The 23,959-nt window shown below is 41.8% G+C and overlaps 1 protein-coding gene across 1 annotated transcript in view; it reads left to right on the forward strand.

The window, feature by feature from the left end:
- maml3 (mastermind-like transcriptional coactivator 3) overlaps positions 1-23,959 on the forward strand; it is a 110,637-nt gene that overhangs the window by 50,479 nt on the left and 36,199 nt on the right. Inside the window, exons 2-3 of the mRNA XM_035183664.2 lie at positions 470-1,207; positions 2,524-3,465. Of these exons, the coding sequence (XP_035039555.1) occupies positions 470-1,207; positions 2,524-3,465 (1,680 nt within the window). The remainder of the gene's footprint in view (positions 1-469; positions 1,208-2,523; positions 3,466-23,959) is intronic.

Below are 23,959 nucleotides of genomic sequence, written 5' to 3' on the forward strand. Positions count from 1 at the left end.
AGGCTAAGAACGGGGTGTGGATTTAGATGGGGCAGCTTAGTCGCCTATTGGCCAATTCTAATGGATGGCAAGAATACTGTAGCTGTTCTCTTTGATCTTTCCTTCCCTCCCCTGAAAACCCGGAGTCCAACTTGCTAGGCTGCAAATTTTCTCATTGCTTTGCCTCGTCCTTTACTTCATGCGTATCTGCACACTTGCATATGTGTACCGTGTAAAGGATGTGCTCCATATGAGAATTCAGCCAGATTGAGTTCTTGCTGAAAGAACAATTGATTTGTCTTAGTGATATTGTGATTTTCAGCACACCTCTTGTCTTCTAATGACAGTCGTGTAGAGAGGAAGCAGCCTGTTGCCTTATTGATTTGGTATCTCATGTTGTTTCCATCCCTAGCACCTGAAGACCATGAAAAATGTCCGTACTGTGAACACTTTTGGTCCTAATCTCTTTTCTTTTTCTTCTTTGTTTCAGCTCCAGGAGACTGTAAAGAGGAAACTTGATAGTGCACGATCGCCCCTTAATGGAGACCAGAACGGCATCTGTGATGGGGGCAGCTACTCACCGACCACCAAACGGGTACGGAAGGAGGGCTCTGGTGGTTTGGACTCACTAACAGGTCTCCCGAACAACAGCAACAGTGTACCACCCATCTCGCCTTTGCATCACCAAATGGACATTAAGCCATTACTTGGTGGGCCCAACACTTCCACCGGAAACAACACTACAAGCAGCAATGGCAACCATGTTGGCAGAGCATCAGATGAGCTGGGGAAGAACGGTGGCAGCCATCTGCCAGACATGAAGCTGAATGGCTCACTTGACCTGGAGGACAGCTTCGGCCTCCTCAAAGATCTGAAACAGGAGCCGTTGGATGATGCAAGCGGGATGGAGTCCTCGGATCCCCAGTCTCTGTCCAATCAGAACAAACTGTTCTCTGACATCAACCTTAATGACCAGGAGTGGCAGGAGCTGATCGATGAGCTGGCCAACACTGTGCCAGAGGATGACATGCATGACCTCTTCAATGAGGACTTTGAGGATAAGAAGGAGGCAGAGTTTGGCAGGCCGGCAAACAATCAGACACCGGGCCCGCAGGAAGCAGCAGGGAATACGACGGCACCTGGAGGGGGAACGGCGCCGGCAGCAGCCCTGCCTCCTCCTCCTCAGCCCCCACAGGGAGGTCCACAGGTTCCCATAGGTTCGCCACAGGTCAGTGTTAAAAGGGTCAACATGATGTCTTATGACTTGCCCTGAGTTCAATCACATATTAGTTGAACTTGTAACTTGTAACTCACTTGTGAGTACCAGTTAAGGCGATTGTTAGCTTTTGCTTGTAACAGACACAATAAAGCTCTCTGTCACCATGTCGAAACAGCAACAGTACATAAACCATGTTGAAACTGCATTTAGTTCAAATTACATTTTAATTTTGATGCAAAGATTACATCCTGTTGAAACATTTATTCGATTACTTTCCTGATTGTTCCTACTTTTTATCCACTTTTCTCATGAAAGTATAAACCCATTACAATACAAAGTGATACTTTTAAACAGATGCGTCCTTCAGTTTATTGTTTCTGAACGCTAATACATGAATAAAGCTGTAAATTATAGTAGATGTGCAGAACAACATGAAATAAAGTTTAATTGGTTAGCTGTGAGGTGTTTTGGTCTGAGACAATATGGCTTCCAGCAAGACTGAAAACAATCTCTTGTTATAATGAGATTTTATGAATATTGAAAGGGCTTTAGTAATTGGTGTCATGGACATTCTTGTTATGAATAAAAAGTTAAATTGATATTTTTATTCTTTAATCAAAACATCACTTAGCAACTTTGAACAGTCAAGTCTGATAACATAACAGGAATAATATCTAGATAATTGTTTTTTATATTTAAATTGTTTAGTTTAGGGGACGGATATGGCTCTGCAGTGAGAGGTAGAAGAATAAGATCGAGTAAGACTGAATTCTTGGGAAATACCCTCTTTGCTTTTGAAGTGGGAGATGATAAGCTACCATGTCTGTGCTGTTTCTATGTAGCTGAAGCCTGCAGGCGATTAGCTTACTTTAGCATAAAGACCAGGGGCAAACAGCTAGCCTGACTCGCCGCAAAGGTTAATAATGACACCTACCATCACGTTCAAAGTGATCTTATGAGTTACTTGCAATCTATTTTAACTCGTGTATACAAATAGAAATGTAAAACAGCAAGTGGTGAGTGTAGGGGGAGTCATAGGCTGTGACTATTTCTTGACAAAGCAGCGTCACCATCTTCTCAATGATTTTGTGTAGTGTCTGTGGCTGAGCTCAGGCTGTACTATTGTACAGACAAGATGGTACCAAACCTTTAACAGTGTGTTAATTAGAAAGATTAAGAGGTGTTGATTGATGTTTGTTTGAACTTTGGAGTAAGCCAGGCTTTTCCTCCTGTTTCCCCCCCAGCACCATGTTAAACTATTTATACAAGAGTTGATTGTACATAAGTCTCATCAGATTTGTTTGTGTTTGGACGCCTCTCCTCAGGTCCGACCATCGTCGTCTGGCCCTCAGTTTGCCACCACTGCCAATGGAACACCTCCGCAGCAACCTTTGCAGCAGTCTCCGGCCGTTGCCATGGCATCGGGTTCACCATTGCACAACTGCGTGGCGCGTTCCCCTCAAACCCCTACCCAGGCTCAGACACAAGCAGTCTCCAGGCCTGGGAATGGTTACATAATGAACCCAGGCCCGGGGGTCAGTCAGGCAGGAACAGGACCCGGAGCAGCTGGGGTCGCCCCCGGAGGTCAGCCTGTAGGGCCAGTGACGCCAGAACTTTCTCCAGCCGAGCAGTTAAAAGCAATGGCTCAGCAACGTGCTAAACTGCTGCAGCAGAAGCAGCAGCAGCAGCAACAAGCAGCTAACTGGTCCCCTGCAGGTGCTCCAACCAGTCCCTATAACTCTGGTCCCTTTAACCAGGACAAACCCAACAGCCCCATGATGTACCCACCACAAGCCTTTAACACACCACAGGGCCCTCTAGTGGCAGGGATGGCCCCCAACAATGGGCCCAAAGCCCCAATGAGCAACTACCTCCCTCACAACCACATAAGCATGATGGGACAGCAACAGCCAAACAGTATCAACCAAAACACCCTGTCCAAGCAACAGCAGCAACAGCAGCAGCAGCAAACAGCAGCCATGTTGTCCTATAGCAACACCAAACCACTGAGTCACTTCAGCGGCAGTGGTGTGGATCACATAGGTCAGAGGATGACTCCACCAATGGCAGGGAACAATCAGGTCAAGAACCCCATGATGCCTCCCTACATGGGTGGTGGGGGCCAGGGGGCGGGGCCAGGGCAGACCCAGGGCCCAATCCCGGGACAGACGGCCCACCTTAGTGAAGAGCAGAAGAGGATGTTGCTGATGAAGCAGAAAGTGTTGAACCAGAACATGCCCTACAGCGCCATGCAGCCTCATGGACAGGTAAGGGAACAGTTTCAAGCCTTCGTGTTGGTTATGCAATGTTGTTTTGGTGCAGATGAAATGTAGCGAATACTGTTGCCTCTGCGTTGGCCCTGATGAACGGTTGAGCTCTGATTCCATGGTCTTTCTTCAGATGCCTGGTGGTGTTATAGAATACTCAACCTTTAACCTTGGGAGGAGTATAAAACACCATGCAGCCTTTTCTTGTTAATACTTGAGGAGCTGTATGAAACAGGCTGTCCACTGCAGGTTATCTATAAAATGTACCGATAACTTGAGCTGATACACCAAATGCCCAAAGGCAATGGTTCAGACTTAATAGCAGGAGTGAAGCATATTCAAACACTTGTCTGGGAGAAATTACAGAACATGGGTTGTGGTTTTATTAAATCTTCCTGAGGTGCAGCCAGGGAAGGTAAAATGGCGGTTGTTGCCCCAGCAACAAACCAGAGCTTGGAATAGGCATAGGAAAATGGCCTGTCGAGAGTGTATTGATGCCTCTGCAACACTAGCAGCACTGATAGCCCCCACCCACCCCACCCCACTCCTCCACCTCCCCGAGACACACAAGCGCATGCACTCACACACCACACCAAACACCAAAGCTAAACGGCTCCTTTGCTCATATCCCCAATCTGTCACAGCTGACTGATGGCTGAGATTGGACCACTAAGCCAAGCTAGCTGCTGTCATTACAGAGAGCCCACCCCGGGCAGTTTGTTTCCTGAGCCCAGCGACCAGCACAGCCCACTCTGCATGCTTCGGTCGCTCTGCCAGGTGTCAGGTGTCCTCAATAATCCACTCGGCAGTGGACGTTAAGGAGGTGTGGGTGGATTGTACCTTAACAAGTGAAATTCTCACTTGTTTGCTTCTTCTCATGGAGCTGCTCATTATCTCAGGGCATTGTATTATCGTCAATAGGAAGTGTGTGTGTGTGCGTGTGTGTGTTGATGATGCACTTGTCGATGTTGTCTCCCTCTCTCTTTATCTTTCTGTCTCTCTCCTTCTGCCTCCCTTGTGTTTATGATATGACAACAGTCAGTCACCTCCTCCTCCTTCTCCCCTCTGGTGATCTCTGCGTCTCCTGTCCTGCTCCTCCTCCTTCCTCCCCCTCTCCTCCCTCTTTCTCTCTCTCTCTCTTCCTTCCTCCCTCTGCCAGAGACACTCAGCACCAATAAAGGAGCAGATTTATTAATATGGGGCCTTTGTGGCTCCTGCCTGGAGGGCTGTGTGTTGTGTGCATGAGTGAGTGCGAGTCCGTGCACATGTATGTTCGTGTGTGTGTCATAGATTTAAGGGGCGGTGGGTGGAAGGGGTGTGTGTGTTTGTGGGAGGGGGGTGGATTTATTTGAGTGAGCAGGGGAGAATTGGAGACTGGAAGGAGAGAGAGGAGAGGGATGTGAAGGGAAGAAAAAGAGCGACTTAAAGAAGAAAGGCAAATGCTGAAAAAGAGAGATTTATTGTGGAGTTTGGATGGAGCATATTAAAAAGAAAGTCCCCTGACTTTCATTTTAAGAGAAAAATAAGAGAGCGATGCAGAATGTCAATATTAGATACTCCCTATTGTACTTACATTTAGCACAATTATAATTAGTGTAATTAATAATTTGATTTATTTTTAGTGTCTGGTGACTAAGGTCACTAATATACTAGCAACTGTAAAGCATAAAAAAAACACAACATAATGACTTTTACATTAACAGGAGTTTACAGGTCTGTGAAAACAGTCGCTCGTTGTCTCATGTATCTTTAGAAAGAGCTTCGACATGTCTAAGGGTGATGTCATAGTGATGTCGTCAGGGTTATACTGGCTTGGAGACAACCTTTTTTTATCAGAAAGATTGTTGAATAAAACTTGAATTTAACAGACAGGAAAATCCTCAGATGGAATTATGTGTAGTATGTAGTTTTTGTGGGGTATGTCATACTAAGGATTTTGTAAGGGGGTTTTGTTTTCACACAAACCTTTGCTTTTTTTACATTGTTTATATTTGAACTGGTTAGGTTTGGTGTCACATTGTCTTTTAGGGAGCAGACTAAAGACCTCTGTATGACATACATATGTCCTGTCGTCATCACCTACATTGGCTGTATACTTGACATCGATGGGTTTGTAGACGCGTTACATCGTGTTGTTAATTCAGCTAATGTATTCTCTAACTCTAGTTTTCCAACCATTTGTGCTTTAACCCATTAAGACCTAAGCTGGCATATAAAAACGCATCTAAGCGTTATTTGAAAGTGACACCATTAAAACTGAGGGTTTCCTGAAAAGTGAAAAAAATTGCCAAAATTTACAAAAACTTTAATTTCTCAGCCTCTGAAGCAGATAGAGACCTTCTTTATCCTCCTCAAGCAAGCCCCTTACTGACTGAGCCTTGGTCAGACGGTCACCATCTTGGTGTGAATCTTCCTTATTGTTATTATCATCATTTTCGACACACTTTAAATCTGCTATTATAATGCTCCCCTCACTTAGATTCTCAGCCATTGTCTGAAATGCTGTTAGAAATGCTGCTACCGCAAACAAACAGACTACGTTTCCCAGAATCAGTTTTACCATTACTGCAAGTATTTCAGCGAATTGAGATGTATTTGAGCAGTCACATGTCCTGAAAATGATGACATCGTGGATGAGTCTCACCCAGCTCTTAAAGGAGAAGCATGCATATGTCGCACCTGGTCTTAAAGGTATATGCACACATATATTGCATTTGGTCTTAATAGGTAAATTGTACACACAGTGGACAAAAAAAATATACTAAACTTGTCATGGTAAGAAATCTTGAAAATACAGACAACATATGCTAAATGTAACAAATAAGGAGGTGCTGCAGCTAGAAGCATAATTGAACCAATAGAAAAAGGAGTCACAGTGTCCTTTCCCATTGCACTGGATCTTTGATTGGTTGGTCCAGATGATGTCGTAGATGGACATACCCCTCAGAGACGGATAGTAAGCTGTGTTTTATCATTTTTAATTATTGTATTTTGAAGGTTTCCCAACAGCGGCTAGTATATTGCCTGATTAACTGGCTGCATTAGCAACACCTTCATCAAATCCCATGGTTCAATGATATTTTCCCTCTGCCCTAGAAAAACCTGTTAAATGGCTGTTTACTATTTGTGCTGTGTTTACAGAACACCTTCCATCATTTCACACTGTATGTTTTCTAAGACTAATTAGCTGTTCACTTTAAAGACACTTGGTTGGACTCTTCATGTAGACCAACATCTGCCTCATCTTTTGGTGACTGTCAGAGCTCATCTTAAAAAGTTAAGGTTTATATGTGTTAGAATGGATGTATGTTTCATGATGGAGTAATTTGTCCTGATAAGTTGATGTAACCTGAGGCAAGCTTGGTAATGATGTTTGGGTGAAGGGATATTGGCTGTTTAGATGCTGTTTTCTTTGTCTGCTTTTGCTACGTGTACATTAGCCTTTGACTGTGTGTGTGTGTGTGTGTGTGTGTGTGTGTGTGTGTGTTGTAGTCTCACAGGTGGTGCTTGAACATCAGTCTCTCTGCTCTTCCTCCCTCTCATCTCTCTCTCTCTCTCTGTGTGTGTGTGTGTGTGTGTGTGTGTGTGTGTGTGTGTGTGTGTGTGTGTGTGTGTGTGTGTGTGTGTGTGTGTGTGTGTGTGTGTGTGTGTGTGTGTGTGTGTGTGTGTGTGTGTGTGTGTGTGTGTGTGTGCAGGCTAATCCAGTTAGCAGCTGCTCGGGGAAACTTCAGCCTCGCTCCTCAGAAGCTCGTTAGTCAAGCTTTAATTGTTGCTCCCTTGCTTTGCATATCACCATGACGCTAATTTATGCCTGTTGTCGCGGTTACCGTCGCCACGGTGGTGGATGTCTCAGTGGAAGCAGCAAGTGGGAGCAAAGGCGTGTGCACAAGTCTGTGGAAGATGTTTATGTGATAGTCTGCAATTGACGGATGATGCAGTGGCCTGTGTGTGTGTGTGTGTGTGTGTGTGTGTGTGTGTGTGTGTGTGTGTGTGTGTGTGTGTGTGTGTGTGTGTGTGTGTGTGTGTGTGTGTGTGTGTGTGTGTGTGTGTGTGTGTGTGTGTGAGACAGAATGATTGTGAGATGGATGTGACTTGTTACACAAGCGTGTTTGCAGCTGTGTGGAGCTAGCAGCACTGGGCCGGGTCTTTGGGATTATCTGGGTGATGATTGGATAAGAATAGATTGACAGGTGTTGGCCTCAGAGGAGGGCTGTTGGTGTCATCTCACTATTAATGGAGAAATCTCTTTCTTTCTTTCTTTCCTTCTGACCTTCCTTCGATTTTAGAATGAGTGGTTCTTGAAAAACTTAAAAAAAAGAAACATTCAACAGTTGGTTAAGGCATATCTAAAACTGATGTGAAAAGCCAAACTGTAAAGATGGACTCCAACACTTTACTCAAACTAGTCCATCTTTACAGTTTGGCTTTTCACAGCAGCTCAACAGCAATTCACTTGAAGTGAAAGAATCCCAGAACAAAACAGAAACACAGCCTTTTACTTTTACTTTACTTCTTATCCTCTGCCAAGTTTCTAATATTAAGATTATTAGCAAGCGGAACTAGTCATTAATGCACCGCTGCTGTTATAGCAACATACATAACACCATGCACCATTTAACAAGCATTTGTATATTTTCATTTATTGGCAAGGTTTGATTGTAAATTTATCCGACTAACATTAGAGACTGTTGCATATACGCTGTATATACACCACAATCTTATTAAAAACCTATTTTGAAGCTGATCCACATAAATGGAAAATTTCTTTAACATGTTATGATAGGACATGAGCCTTGATGGAGGTATGCACTCGTAATAATGGTTTAATAAAGTCCATGAGGACTTTATTAAACCATATGATGATGAATATTATTTAATCTATGTGAGATATAGATCCAATCTCAAATCTTGTTGGCTGCAAAAGGTAATGCATTACTACACTATATGATGTAATTTCTGTCTTCATAGTGATGTCATGGAGACATCATTCCTATGATATAATCATGAATTATTTTTCATTCTAAATAAGCTTCAGTACTTGTCTATAATTTGCCTTGACCTTGACCTTAGACCGATCAGTTCTGAAAGTTAATTATCTGGAGACCCCTCATACACACACATAAACACACACACACCCAAGTAATAACATTACCAAGTTTGATGAAATCAGTCCATGCATTGTTGACTTATTTTGTATGTATACGCACACAGACAGTGGCAGAAAAAAATTCGGTGCAGGGTAATAAATCCATACCATTCAATTTTTTAGCTAAAGCTTTTCAGTAAAAATACTGATTATCCAGTTCAGGGGGAGGGTTGCAATACACTTCCTATTTCTTAGGTCCACCTAGATTGAACTAATGCACTATAATACAACAGACCTGCAATAAATCCTCCTTCATGAAGATGTGTTTATTTGTTATTAAATCTGCTTAAGAGGATGTTGATTTATTTTAATGGTCATTTTGGAGGCTAGAATTGTTGTGCTGTTGAAATGTAGTGGTTTATAGTGAGAGGTGTTCCTAATCTTTTGTTAACCTTAATTCATATAAATGGGATTGACATTGAAACAAATCAACAATTCTGTCAAACACATTCACTATAAAGTGAACATTATAATTAAATTATCCTCATGAAGGAGGAGTCATTGCAGACCGGTTGTGTTACACTACATTAGTTTTATCTAGATGTACCTAATAAACTGGTGAGTGTACGTGTTACAGCAATGCTTTTGATGGTGGTCCATTATTATTAGGAATATCATAACACAACAGTGACAAAATAACATATAGATACAGATAGTTAAATGACTGAATAACCTATTGAACCATTAATGACATAACAAGCATGTTCTTACCAGACATGATAAAATAGAGCAGGAGTTTTGTGTGTGCGTGTGTGCGTGCGTGTGTGCAGGTACTGTTGGACTGTCATGGTGTCGCACCTACTGCAGTGCACAAAGTAAACGATACTTGTGCTAATAGCCCTCTGAGTCACGACTCCCCCCCCCACACACACACACACAACTTAACACTTTGTTAAAGCCTTTCCTGTGCTCTACCTTCCCTAACCCGCTCTCTCTCCAGAGCTCTTTTTCATCCCCTTTTCTATCCTCCTTTTCTGAGAGCTCTGACCTCAACAAGGTCTCAAGAGTGGTACACTGTCTTTGCGCGCGTGCACGCACACATAATAAACCAACAATTTTACCTTTCTCATAATAGACTGTCTCTAAAGCAGTGTTTTGCACCATTGCTTTGATCACAACAGATCTGTCTGTCATAGTCAGACTGGCCAATGATAGTATCAGGAGAAATCCTGACACATTCTTGGGCTGGTGGACCATTAAAGAGTCCATAATGTTTTTACCATCGTCAACAGGTAAGCAGAACTCAGCACAACACCAGCCCTCTGACAGGACTGGGTTTACTGACCAATGACTGCTTGCCAACTTGAGACATTTATACAGTCATAGTTGGTATTCATACAAATTTAATTTCCAGTTAAGATTATTTCTGTTAGTTATGACACATGAACTTTGAACAGTCTCTATTACTTAATAATATCCTAATCTAATTAACTGCTCAGAAATGTAAGACAAAATTAAATGATTGTAGTTTCTGTGTTTACGTTAAATATTGAAATATTATCCTTCTAAATATCTGTGAGGGTTAGGGTTAGTGTTCCAAACAAAAATTCTGTTACTGTCGGGGTCTATTTCAAACTACATGGTGAAGTATGGAAGGAGGGTGAGAGAAAGGGGAAAACACATGATTGGCATAGTTCCTGATCCATAAATATAGATATCTTCTCTTCCAAATAAGAGCAACTTTAAAGATCATATTGAAATGTGGCCCACCGACACACACACACACACACAGGTCTTTTATATAATTTCAAATATTTGAATCCTCTGTTTTGTATTTATTTTCAACAATATTTTTGGTCAGTGAGTAATTGATGGTTAAATAGATCCTATTGATAACATCATTTTTGAGCAAGTGTGATTCTATTTCAGCAAACCATATTCATCTTAGTGAGGACACTCATTGGCATAATGTGTTTTCCAGCCCCTTACGCTAACCTTAACCATCACTGAACCAACTGAATGCCTAACCCTTAACCTAAATGTAATTCTAACCCTCACTTATGTTTAGGTTAAGGGTTAGGCTTTCAGGCAAACACATTATGCCTCACAAATAAGTACAAGAACACACACACACACACACACACACACACACACACACACACACACACATACACACACACACACGTAAATCACATCTGTACACAAACTGTTGTATTAGACACATGCACACAGTATTGCATTATACTAGATACACATAGACACATATTTATATATATATATATATATATATTAAGAAGACACAAGCAATATGACACACACACATATTGATCTGCAGCAGTGAAGTGGAGCTCTGCACTAACAGCTCCCTCTAAGCACAGGAGAAACTTAGTGGTTAAGGAGGCAGGGAGGGTGGAGGAGAGGAGAGGAGAGAGAAGGGAAGGAAAGGGATTAGGAAGCAAACAGAATAGGGGAAATGGACAGCAGGAGCACAGAGAGAGCTGTCTGTCTTGTGTCTTAACAGGAAGCATCTCAGAAGAGAAAAAGAAAGAAAAAGAGAGAGCAAATACACACCAGAGCACAGCAGTCTCCACTCTGCCCTATCACCCCTTTACCCCCATCCCATCTTCAGAGCCTCTCCACAGGATCTGAGAGCAGCTCAGCTCAAGCCCTGACACGTGTGCCTGAGAGAGAGAGAGAGAGAGAGAGAGAGAGAGAGAGAGAGAGAGAGAGAGAGAGAGAGAGAGAGAGAGAGAGACTGTGTGTGTTGTGTTTGTGCGTGTGTGTGTGTGTGTGTACTTGTACAGGTATCTTTGTGAGGATAATTTTGAGCCTACAACCGACAGAGAGAGGACATTTTTGTAAAGTGAGGACATTTTGGGCAGTCCTCACTTTCTGACCCACTTTCAAAGAGCTGTTTCAGGGTCAAGTCTTGGTTTTAGGATTAGGGTTAGAATTAGGTTTAGTTTAGGGTAAGGGTTAGGGTTAAACATTTAGTTTTGATGGTTAAGGTTACGTTAAGGGGCTAGGTATTGCATTAAGCCAAAGAGTGTCCTCACTAAGACAGATGTACAAACGTGTGTGTGTGTGAGAGGGCAGGCAAGCATGCACGATAGTGAGTTTATTATGCAAATACATTAAGATAGGAGTAGGCACATGTGTGTGTTTATGTATCTATATGTGTCTGAGCAGCATTGGCAGCAGCAGGAGGGAAAGTGATTCCCCCTTATAACATAACACACGCAGACTCCACCGACTGAAGCTGTTGGGTTCACTCTGACAGTTCCAGAGAAAATATACTGAGACAGACCATCCCCACCCATTCGACACGCCCTGGGGGTGTGAAAACAAGGTTGGAGAGGAAATGTCAATGCTCACCTCCGCCAACAGGCTGCTTGGTCTGAGGATTGTCATTGTATGGTGGAGTGTTTATTACGTGTGTGTGTGTGTGTGAGTGTCTGGCTGTAATCAAGCCCTCTCTAATATTAACTTCATCTACAATACTGACCTGCAGGCCTCACTGTGTTGGAAACCAGTCGTGACACAATGTGTCTGTAGGCACATGATGTCTGAGCGCATGTGTATGTGACTCTGGTATGTGCATATGAACAAGAGTGTGTGTTTGAGGAGGGGGGGCATAGATCATTCTTATGCTGTGTCTGTGGGCCAAAGGGAGGGAGGAAGGGAGATGTAGTCAGAAGGCTGCATACTAAACAGACTGCTGTCACCCCGCCAGCACCTCATGCACACACACACACACACACACACACACACACACAATAAATGCACGCTTGGTTGCTCTACCTCTTATAAACACACGCACAAACAGCCCCCACACACACACACACACACGTATGTCCACAATACACAGACATGATGCAGACACACACACACACTGCTCATGCTAGCTTAAACTTTGGCTGCCTTGCTCGGCTGCCGGTTTCCATGGCAACCATTGCCCACAGCACCTTGCAGACCAAATCAATGGCAGCTCAAAGACTAGGGTAGCGTGTGTGTGCTTGTGAGTGAGACTGTGTTTGTGAGTGTGTGTCTGTATGTGTGTACATGTGACAGCCTCTCTCTTTCCAAATGTTCAAGGCTATGAGCAGGTTGTACTGAGTTTGATGATAAATATGGCATAAGGCTCAGCTGCAGATTGTATTAACAGCGCACTATCAATGTTGCACAAATTGGAATGAAGCCTAGAATAAACAGAATACAATGTTTTCCAACATGTTGAGGGAGATGAGAGAGAAGAGAACAGTTGGCTATTAGAAAGAGTATGAGGTCAGTCCATTAATTTAGAGTAATAATGTGTTTGTCCCCACTTGCTAATCACCTTGTTTGTGTTGTTGGCTCTAAATGTGGCCACCATGCCAAGTGTCACATACACACACGCACACACACACACACACAGACTACCGCAAGGGACGACACAGATGTGACCCCGCCCTTGTCCCCAAAATGCACCCCATCCTCCCCATCTGCTCAGTCAGATGCTATCACACACACACACACACACACACACACACACACACACACACACACACACACACACACACACACACACATATGGCAACTTCCCGTTAACACCAGTCACCACTGTTAAGTGACACACTCCAGCAGGTATACAAACATGCACACATGCACACACTCACACATGGTCTGTTGGAGTCTCTGCATTTGCATGCCAGCCCTTCCTCTCAACCCCCACCCTGCCTCACCCATCTCTCAAGTCTATCACTCTTCCACTCCTCATCATTCCTCTGTGTGTGTGTGCGTGTGCGTGCGTGTGTGTGTGTGTGGGTTGGGGGGGGTAGGAAGGAAGGAAGGTGGGAGAGAATGGAGTAGGAAAAACCAAAAAAGGCAGGAGAAGGCAGACAGAGGGGTGTAGGACAGGGGGAGGTTCAGCAAGGCTCTTTGAGGATTAGGTGAAGAATTTTGACTCTGTCTTACAGAGGAGGAAGGAGGTGGTGGTGGTGGTGGTAGATCGACTCCTTGGAGCAATTTACCTCAAACGGCTCCAGCGCAGCTAATCCGCTCTTAAAGGAGCCTAATCCAACAGTCTTGTACCTGAGAGAAAAGAGAGTGGCAGAAAGAAGACAGGAACACTGAGAGAAAAAGGGAGGGAGGGTGTTGAAGAAGCACAGGGAGGGAGAGCAATGTGTGTTAGACTCTCTGTATGCTCCAAACAGAATCAGATTTGCTGCGTATTTGCCATTAAAAAGCAATGGACACAGTGGAAAAGCTGGCCGGTCAGAATTGTCAAAGTTTTTGCACAGACTCCTCCTCACAGTGTACACCCTTACCTGAAATTCAGCAGTGTCTGTCAGTAGCAGTTTTTACCAAATTGTTTTGGGCTTTTTGATTCTGATTCACTTCCTGGTGTCTTAGTTTTGGGAGCTTTTAAGTTACATCTGCTACAGAAAGTGATTCTGTGGCAAGGGCATCAGACTTCAAGTTGGAGTAAGTACACTAACACTTTCTCTCAGTGTAAGCAGGAACTCTGTTGTTTTACTTCTTTTTTCCTGCAGGTCCTGATAGATTAGAGAATTGTTGGTTTCGATATAACTAATTCGGTGCCCTTTCTAAACTTGCCTTTTTGGAATGGGCTGTTTGCTTGGCCTGTGGTGAAGCTGGTTGCAGCTTTCTTTCTGAAACTGTAAACGTGACCTGCAGTAATTGAGACCTAATTCTGGACTCAGTCCACATAACCTGAAGCTGCACCGCCACTGCTGCACAAACTTGACTTAAAGTTCAGTAAAGCTTATCTCCGTACACAGAACCACGCAATGAAGAATCAGTTGTTGACATTTTTGACAACGTGCTGTTGACATCACTTTCATTGATGAGTTCCAGCCGCTGCTGCTACAGAGCGCTGTTTATCTGTTTATTCAAAGTTTATTCATATTGAATGTATTGCATGACCAAATCGCACCAAATTTGACACTGCTCTTCCTTGTTCTTAACATACACATGCCAAGTGTGAAGCTAATAAGATGAATAGTTCTTGAGATATGCGTTCAACATACAGACAGACAGAGATTTCTGGAATTAGTAGAAAGATGTTATATATAGTAACACTAACGCAGGTATTAGTATTTCATTCGTAACATTGTTCTTTAATAGTAAAAAAAAGAAGGGTATAGAAAAATGCTGTACACTGCTGTGACTATTTGCATGGTAAAGGTGTTAATATGTATAAAACAAACTGCTTGTCTTCACACATATTATATATTTGTCACTTTTTGTATGTTCTGGCAAAGGCTGAGAATTTGAAGTGAAAGTGTGCACCACATGAAGGCAACCCACTTTTCAAATGTGAACTTTCAGACTAGCTAGAAACACTTTTAGTCAAACTGGTTTGTTGTCAGTACAGTAAAAGCTGTTTATAGTATCAATTGGTGCTTTTACTCCTATAGTTAGCTAAACACCAGATTGGACCACTGTCTGGACCAGCAGGTTCAGCAGGTTCGACCTTTCCGTTGTGAGACAGCAATTAACAATAGAAGAAGAAAAACAAGTAGAAGCCTTACTCATCTCTCCAGAAACGGAGATGACCAGGCACACAGGATTGCTTGCATTTTATTGTTTGCATTTTATTGTCTCAGACAATAAAATGTTTGGACGATGAGGACGTTCATTTTGCACATTCAAACTACTGTTGAGTACTGTGCCTGACATTGGTGATGCTGATAGTAATAGCATAATGATATTACAGTGGCAACACGATTTATCAATCAATGTCATGTATACGTAGACGCAAACTACATAGATGACAACAGGACATACGCATGTCATACAAAATTCTTTAGTAAGCTCCCCGAGTTGCAAAGTGAAACTAATACCAGATCAAATGTTAACAATGTAATAAATATATTAAACTTGATTTGCACATTTAGGTGTTAAAGCACTCCCAAGGGACTAGCTGCAGGGTTAGCTGGTGAACTACTTTAGCTAAAATGCTAATGCTAGCAAACCGTCCCAACTGTCAGTTATGCTTATTAGCTCTAATGCCAATGGGAAAAATAGGTTTGCAGCATTTATTTAAGAGCAGTACAACATTTATGGCATCCACTCCTTTCTGTCATCACAAAAGAAAAGTTAAAATAAAATGGCTTTGATAACAGATAGCAAGCTACGATAGCTTCCAGCTGTTTATATTCTTCAGTTACCTGTTCCTCCAACATTAAGGCATCACCAAAGTTAAATTCAACAACTCTGCTTACTGTAATGCAGTTTAAGTGTTGTCTTATAAAAATGGTGCATGAGTCAGGGTCTTTGCCTGATAAATTTTATCATCAGTGTTGAGGCAGCATGGTGCTTTTCTACGGTTCCACTGCTCTGTGCAGCACTTATACATACAAGGTGAATATATATAAATAAATTGTCTGCTTTATTAAATCATCGCAAATGTTTCAAGCAATTTTCAAACCAAGGTAAATCTGTAACTTTAATGTGGTTGTCTTTGAATGGAGTCAGATCCCCTTTGTGCATGTTACAGAATTGTGGTCATCATTCAGAAGCATCAAAAATAACTTTAAACTAAGTTCTTATGATACACCTTTTAGAGCTTAGTGGTTTTAAATTATATATTGTATCCAGATGGACTTTAAGGACTTTAGTCATCACAGATCTCAGGTTATCAGAGAAACGAACTGAGGAGCAAGTTGGCTAGCAGCCCCTCCGAGGCTTCCTGCATCCGCCTAACAGCATCAGAGAAACTGCTTTATTCAGTGTTTTTGCCAGATTTAATCACCAGATTCATTTCTTTTGCAGAGGAGTAGACCTCTACGGATAGAAAGAAATGCTAAAACAGAAGGAATGAATGAGCTGAGTGGTAAGGAGGAATTGTGAGTCATATGTTAGTAGAGCAATATGGCATAGAGAAGTGGGCTGGACTGGAAAAGAAAAAAGAGGACTGGATAATGAGAGCAAGGGGAAGACAGGCTCATGGAGTGTATTCGTTTAAAGGGCAGAGAAGGTAGAGAGAACGATCACATGACACTCACCGAAGAGAGAGGGAGGAAAAAATGTGACTGAGAGAGAAAGTGAAAGTAACCTACGAACAGTTGTCCAAATTGATGAGGAATCATTGAGGAGATGGAGACAACGGAGGGAGCTCTGGTCTCTCATTAGAGCTGAGACAGGCCCAGAGGCAGGCACACACACACACAGAGAAGACACACCTCGACATGTGTGCTAGGCTCATGTCGTGTCTTTTTCTGTTTTTAGAGATTTGTTTCATGGTGTTTGGGACTAGTAGCTGTTCCTGTACAACATTTTCTTGTGTTCTCGGTGCACATATCGTCTCCTTTCCCTCTCTCACTGCCTCTCTCCTTATTCTCTCACACCCAGGTAGTTTCCCCCGACCATATATTCCTCTCTGTCTCCTCTCCCCTCTCCCGCCACCCCATCTTTTCTCTCCATTCTCCTGCTCCGCTCCCTCTACTGTGTTCTGTGTATTTTGAAGAAAAATGAAGCCAAATAAACTTGAACCCCAAGAAGGTGATTGATGGTTGCGCAAAGCTCCCGCTCTCCATCTCTTTCCCTTTTCCCCTGTCTTTATTCCCACACTCCCTGCCTCCCCTCTCCTCTCTCCCACTGGCACTGTGGCTCCTTCTCATTCACACACAGAATACACATATAAAAACACACACACAGTTCGTACAATTTGATTAATTATTTGGGTCCACAGGATACAGCTCTGCTCATGTAAGTCATTTTATGTTCTGGGGTTTTTGCTACAACACGCACAATGATTTCAGATGCTACTGATAATAAAACCCATGCTTAGTTGGTTAAAGTAATGATCTGCAACATTAGTGAATAAATAAATTTTCCATTTGCTGCTCTCAGCCCCGTCGCTGCTGAATCTCATCCAGTTCAACAAAGATGCAATGTCAGATATGGATGAACTGAATAGGCAAGAGCGCCACCTACAGAAGGTCCTTCACGGAAGAATACAAGAAAGAAAAGGTGCCACAGCCCTGGCTGGACACATTGTTTCATACATCCTTTAATAATAACTTCAACTGTGTAGTGGGACAAGAAAAATGTTTCTTGTTCCAACTTCTGCAGCTTCAGTCTAAAAATGTATAGATTTTCACTTCAACTGGAGTATTTCTCTGCCGCCACTTTCTGAGACATCCAGACTGGTCACAGGTCTGTGGGCCTGAACACAGAGAGTTAATTCTATACTCTGTAATTTCTCTGTCTTATGCACCATCACCTGCTTTTAGATCAGACTAACCTGTTCCCAGAATGACGCCACCTCCTGTATCCAAGTAGTGACAGAAGATGAACTTTATCTCTCCCTTCAGGGAATACAGTAATAGCAACAAATTCAATCCTTTCATAATAATGAATAAATCTGTCTTATGGCAAGTTTATCAATAGTTAATCCAAGCTCATGTAGGTTAACATTATCTAGAGGCATTCCATTTCATGCAATACAGTAGTAATTGAGCTGATATGTTTTATCAGACAGGAAGATTTATTTTGACATGAAACCCCAAATTGCAAAAAAGAATTTATTCATTTATTTTTCACAAACGCAAATCATGCTTTTGCATTTACTTGCACTTTATAGTGGCCTAGTGGATAAAACATATATAGAATTACAACATCTCTTTTCAGACCATATCAGAACTGTCAAATTTAAGTCAAACAATGCTGAAAAATGATCTTATCAATATTTAAATTTTATTAAGGTTGAACATGTTGCATGTATGCATTACATTATTATAGATGCCAGTTAGAGCAAGTTTAACTGTTATTATGCAATATTTTAATTCTCAAACGATCTATTGCTTTTGTATTTTCAGTTTCAGTTTTTTTAAGCCTGTTCAGCATTTTGGTCAACAGTGGTTGTTTTAACAGTGCTATATAATTTAACTGACAGATTTTACATTACAACTTAGTAAATTTGCATAGATTTAAAAGACAAACAAACCTACCCTAATTTTTATTGTTTTGTTTTGATTTTAAAGAAAAAGTCTTTGACCAATGTCACAAACAGAAGGTTTGATATTGCAATTTGTCATTTCACAAAAAATTTGATGATTTATAACATTATTACCCACTTTATTAACTTATGCACTGAAGGAAAATTACAGTTCAGTAATTGTAGAGCTGTAGTGTCAGATTCAATATTATCTTTTGTTTAATTTAACAGAACAGTGCAAAATACCTTTGTTGATGGGCATATTAATCTATTCGTCATTTTAATTATCAATTTCCCTGATATAATAATAATAATAACTTTATTTGTATAGCACTTATCTAAACAAGGTTACAAAGTGTCTCACAAAAAATCAATGGCAAAAAGATAAATGAACTAAAATAAAAGGTATTCAATTCAGTTCAATTTTAAGGCCAAATCATAACATCATTTAAGATCAAGACCTTAATATTTATAGAGAAACCCATCAGTTCCCACAATGAGCAGCACTTTGGCGACTGTGGAGAGAAAAAACTCCCTCATTAACTGGAAGAAACCTCTCGCCGAACCAGACTCAGTGTGGGCGGCCATCTGCGTCGACCGGTTGGGGTGAGCAGGGAAAAATGGGAAGGAGAGGAGAGGTGCGTGGCAGAGAGGGGAGAGAAAAGAGATTTACCTGATGGTAAACTGAGGCTAAAGGGAAATCTTACTGGTTACTGGCTTGTATGGAGTACTGTGAAAGCCATGTGTCCAGCTCAGTAGATCAGACGTTGTGCGTGTGTGCGCGTGTGTGCGCACGCGTGTATGTGTGCCGTACCCCCTCCGTGGGTTTCGTACATGTGTGACTGTACCGGGTCCATCTATCAGCCGGCATGACAGCTGCATTGGAGGGAGGCGCTGTTATCAGGCAAGGCACAGGACACCTATCAGGGGTCCTATTGTCACATCCGCCATTATAAGACACAGAAAGAGAGAGAGGGAAAGATGAAAGATGGAGAAAAAGGAGAAGGGAAGGGCTGTCTCAGGCAAACATTGTGACGTTGAAGACCACTGTTTTGACCGTCTGACACAAATGCAAAGCTGAACGCACACACACACTCACACGGCTCAAATACAGAGAGGATCAGGAAATGGATGAAGAGGAATAAATAGAAAATAATGTCTCAATGCAGAAATAAGGGTTACAATGTAGTTTAAAGTTAGTATTTTACAAAAACAACAGTTCAAGCTAATTTTCCATAGCAGCGCTTCCAGTTGTGGCAATACTGATGAATGAGATGTAAGGGATGAAAACAAAATAATATCTTTACAATAAAATGTAACCCAATCGGTCATATCTTTAAAGATGTTGTGACTTTCTGCTTGTACAGTACATTCATAGACCTCAGCAAAAAGAAACATTCAGACAAGTTAGTCCATACCAGTAGTGTGTCTACACATGCGAGTTAGGTGACCGTGTGTGTATTTGTTTTAGCTCTCCTCCCCCCGTCTGTGGTTTCTCAGCCTTATATCATTATTTCTCAAGCTTCCCAACATCGCGTCCAGTTGCACAAACAAACACACACACCCTTTACCAGGAAAGATGCGCTGTCACATTTCTCGCACACATTCATACACACCCACACATTAAAACTTCAGTGGGTGCGAGCACACACACACACACACACACACACACAGCAGTGAAGCAGCCACAGCGACCCACAGATAATTCATTTAAGACACAGCGTGTCAGTCTCACATGCTTCATCTAGCCTTCTGCTTCAGCAAAATCCAATTGCCTGGTATGTCTGTTTTTATGTATGTGTGTGTGTGTATGTGTGTGAGTATGTTAATAGTATGTTTCAAGTTTGTGACAGTTTGTCTAGCTGAATGTACTCTAATGTATTTTAAAGGATCTCTTACATCGCCGGATGCAGAGTTATGAGGTAATGGTGGATTCCTCGTCATTTTATCATCAGCTCCTCTTTAGTTTCTCTAGTTGTCTGTTTTGTCTCATATGCATCAGTGCGGAAATTATAAATGCCACACAAACTTTGATATTTGTGACCAATTTCACAACATTTGGTATTAGTGGTCTATAGAATGACTAAATAACTAGAATTACCACCTTGTGGGTTTATACCTCTGCCAAACAGTCCAATTGCAGTCTACATCCATGTCTGTCTATATACTCATATATGTTGTAAAGATTTTGAAGGAATCTTATAAAATAACTTAATGTGTTTAGTCACAATGCTTTTGTTACACAACAATTTAATGAGCTCTTCTTCAGGTGCACTTGTTATTTTATCTTGTTTTGAATGTTAAGAAGATTTAAGATCACATGAAAGTGATGTTCCTCTGCAATTAACTAAGCACCTTATTTAACCCAGATGATCGCATTGTATAAGCAGTCTGTCTGTTTGGACTTTAAACCTTTGTATTAGAGGTTATTTTTTTATAGTATATGTTCAAATATGCAAAATCAATAGCACACATGACTTTGTAAAAACTACAATGTGTTTGTAATTAGTATTTTAGAAACATGTCAATCTGCAGAACAATGTCAAAATTGTGGGGTTTTTTATCCTCTATTTTGATTCTTGTACCTTATTTGTGGAAATGTGTTTTCTGACATTTCTTAGTTAGTGCTTCAGCGTGGAGCTGAGCAGAGGCTGTGCTCGGCTGTGTAAACAGCTTTGCCCTGAGGCAGGTATGCTGTCACATGATTTAGCTCTACCTGTGAGTAGTATAAAGTAGTGAGTGCTCTGTCTGAGATCTCACCTTTCTCATATATCTTCTGACCTTCTTCCCTCGTCTACCTTCATTTTGTTGAAGGTAAGCACTAAAACACATTCAGTCATTCTCCTTATCCCTCCCTGTCTCCCTACCTCCCTTCCTCCCTCCTTACCTCCCTGTCTCCCTCCCTCCCTCCTCCACCCCATTCTCCCTTATTGTAGTTTTTGCGCAAGAAGGCAGAAAATCTGCTTACCCTACACACAGGGATGTTTGCCAGTCTCACACAAAGTTCAAACTGCTTGGGAAAGCACAGCTTTACCTGCACTATCAACAGCCAACCTGTGTGTGTCTATGAGTGTGTGTCTGTGTGTATATTCTCTCCTGTGGCTCTGTGTGAGTACAGTAAACAATACCTGTACATGTTTTTGTGTGTTTGTGGCTCTTCCTCTGTGTTCACTAGAACAGGTTTCTTCTGCCTTGAGGGTCAGATGAAATGTTTATGTTGTTACATAATGTGGTTCTAAGTCATGTCACATTTTGTTAATCTATTTTGTTGAGTGCAAAAGAGAATAAGTCTAGATAGCATGCTGTACTGTAAAATAATAGAAGCTCAGACCCACTGTGAAATATATTAAAGTAAAATAAGGCTCACACACTGAAGGTATTTTATGAGACAATATTGAGCATTAAAATTTTGAGTCAGATTTCTGTTTATTACACATCCTATGTGTCACTGTATTTTAGTCAAATTGATACATCAGGCAGCCAATATAGCCAAACCGTGACCTCCCACTTTTAAAATAGCTCTGGTTCTGGAAGTTAATTTCCGATTAATTTTTCTCAATTGATGGTTCAGACTCTTTTCCTCATCTTTTAGAAAACTTGCAGCACGTTAGAAGGTGAAATCATGGTCGCTCTGTGGTCAAAGTAATGTAACGCTGAACCATCAGTGTTCAGTACAGATCAAGCACCAGGGAACTGACCAAAAATAGTCACAATAGACGAGCAGAATTTACCTGCCATGCTTACAAAAGTGTGTAGAACAGCAAATCACCTACGCGTTAGTATTTGGTCATTGAATCCTGCCCCTTTCAGCAAATTGATGATGGCGAGCACCCGGGACAGCTCCCACATCCCTGGTGGTCCCGTGATCAGCACCCCGGACAGCGGTGGTGACTCACAATGTTATAAATGATGCACCTGAGCTGAGCTGGAGAACCGGAAGGTGAGACAGAGGCAGACCGCCGGCTGATCTGTCCGCACAACCACGTCACAGCTGAATTTCAGGAGACTTTTCACTTTGCCAGAGTCACATTAACATGGACCCATGTCCGGGACCCTGCTAAAAAATAAAATCAGCAACATCGAAATAGTTAAAGATCCAGTGTGTAAGATTTAGGTGAAAGGGATCTATTGGCAGAAATTTACTATAAAATAATCCTTGTGATGTTTTCACTAGTGTGTTTCATCTAAATTGTACATTTTGTTGTTTTCTTTAGCTTAGAAGGGGTCCTTTATATTTAAATACTATATATTTACATCTTGAGCAGGTCCTCTCTACGGAGGCCGCCATGTTTTTACAGTAGTCTGGAACTGGACAAACTAAAATCCTGTCGAGACAACTGAAGGCTACCACAGGTTCTCTTTCATGTTTGGAAAGGGAGGGTGAGGTGAGGGGTATACAGCTGCAACATGTAACTTCACCGCTAAATTCTACACACTGAGCCTTTAAGTGTCCGTGTTATATTAAAAACATACAACCAGCTCTCTAACCGTTTAAAATCAACTCATTAGAAGTGTTTGGGTTCCATCATTATCTGTTGATCAACTTTAACTTTAGTCGAAATTATGATAATTAACTCTGAGGGTCCTTGTTGTCTGACTGCATAGTGTGGTGTGAACAGCTGACATGTTGTGTAAACCTACTCAGGTAGCAAAACAGCAATTATGATCACACTGAACACTGTCATACTTCATACAATTTCTGTGTTTGTGGTATTAGGGGAGCTAAGTAGGATGAAGGGAAGAATTTAACTTACCTAAGCTGCTACAATTGTAAATGTATTTCCCTGCATGATGGAAAATGTAGGAGGACATCTGGATACCCTGTATTGTGTCTGGAATTTTAGAATCCAGAGAGAGTGAAATGTAGTTGACAGCAGAGAAGCAGAGGTAATTCCAGAAATGCTAAATACCTGCATTACACTCAATACATACAGTTATGTAGGCTAATCCACATCAGCACAGTCCATTGGTACAGAGCGTGGCTCTGCCAGCCAGCTGGTAGGGTGATAATACACTGCAGATCATGCTGACAGCATCATTCAGAAGACTATTTCTGGGCATTAGAGGTTATATGTTTCTGTATTAGGAACGACAACACACACACGCACAAATAGAAAGAAACACAAACAAGCGTCCATCAGTCTTCAGTAGCCGCTTGACACCTTGGCTTTTGGCTGGCTGCTATTTTGTGTCACACACAAGGGCATTTGGGTCTCTTTTGACCTGTTTTGGACAATGTCACATCGCATAAACACACGCAGACACTCATCCTGGTATATATCACACCCGTCATCCTTAAAGGCCTGAAATAGAAATATTGCAGTAGCAACTGCTGACCAGGTGTCGACGCACACACACACACACACACACACACAGAGTAAATGGACATGCAGACACCAAATTTCATCTCATGTCATTAAGTTCCATGTCTCTTGAACTATGCATGGACCAGTAAGCACAAAATA

The sequence above is a fragment of the Hippoglossus stenolepis genome, chromosome 2 (genome assembly GCF_022539355.2).
Source record: "Hippoglossus stenolepis isolate QCI-W04-F060 chromosome 2, HSTE1.2, whole genome shotgun sequence".
Lineage (NCBI taxonomy): Eukaryota > Metazoa > Chordata > Actinopteri > Pleuronectiformes > Pleuronectidae > Hippoglossus > Hippoglossus stenolepis.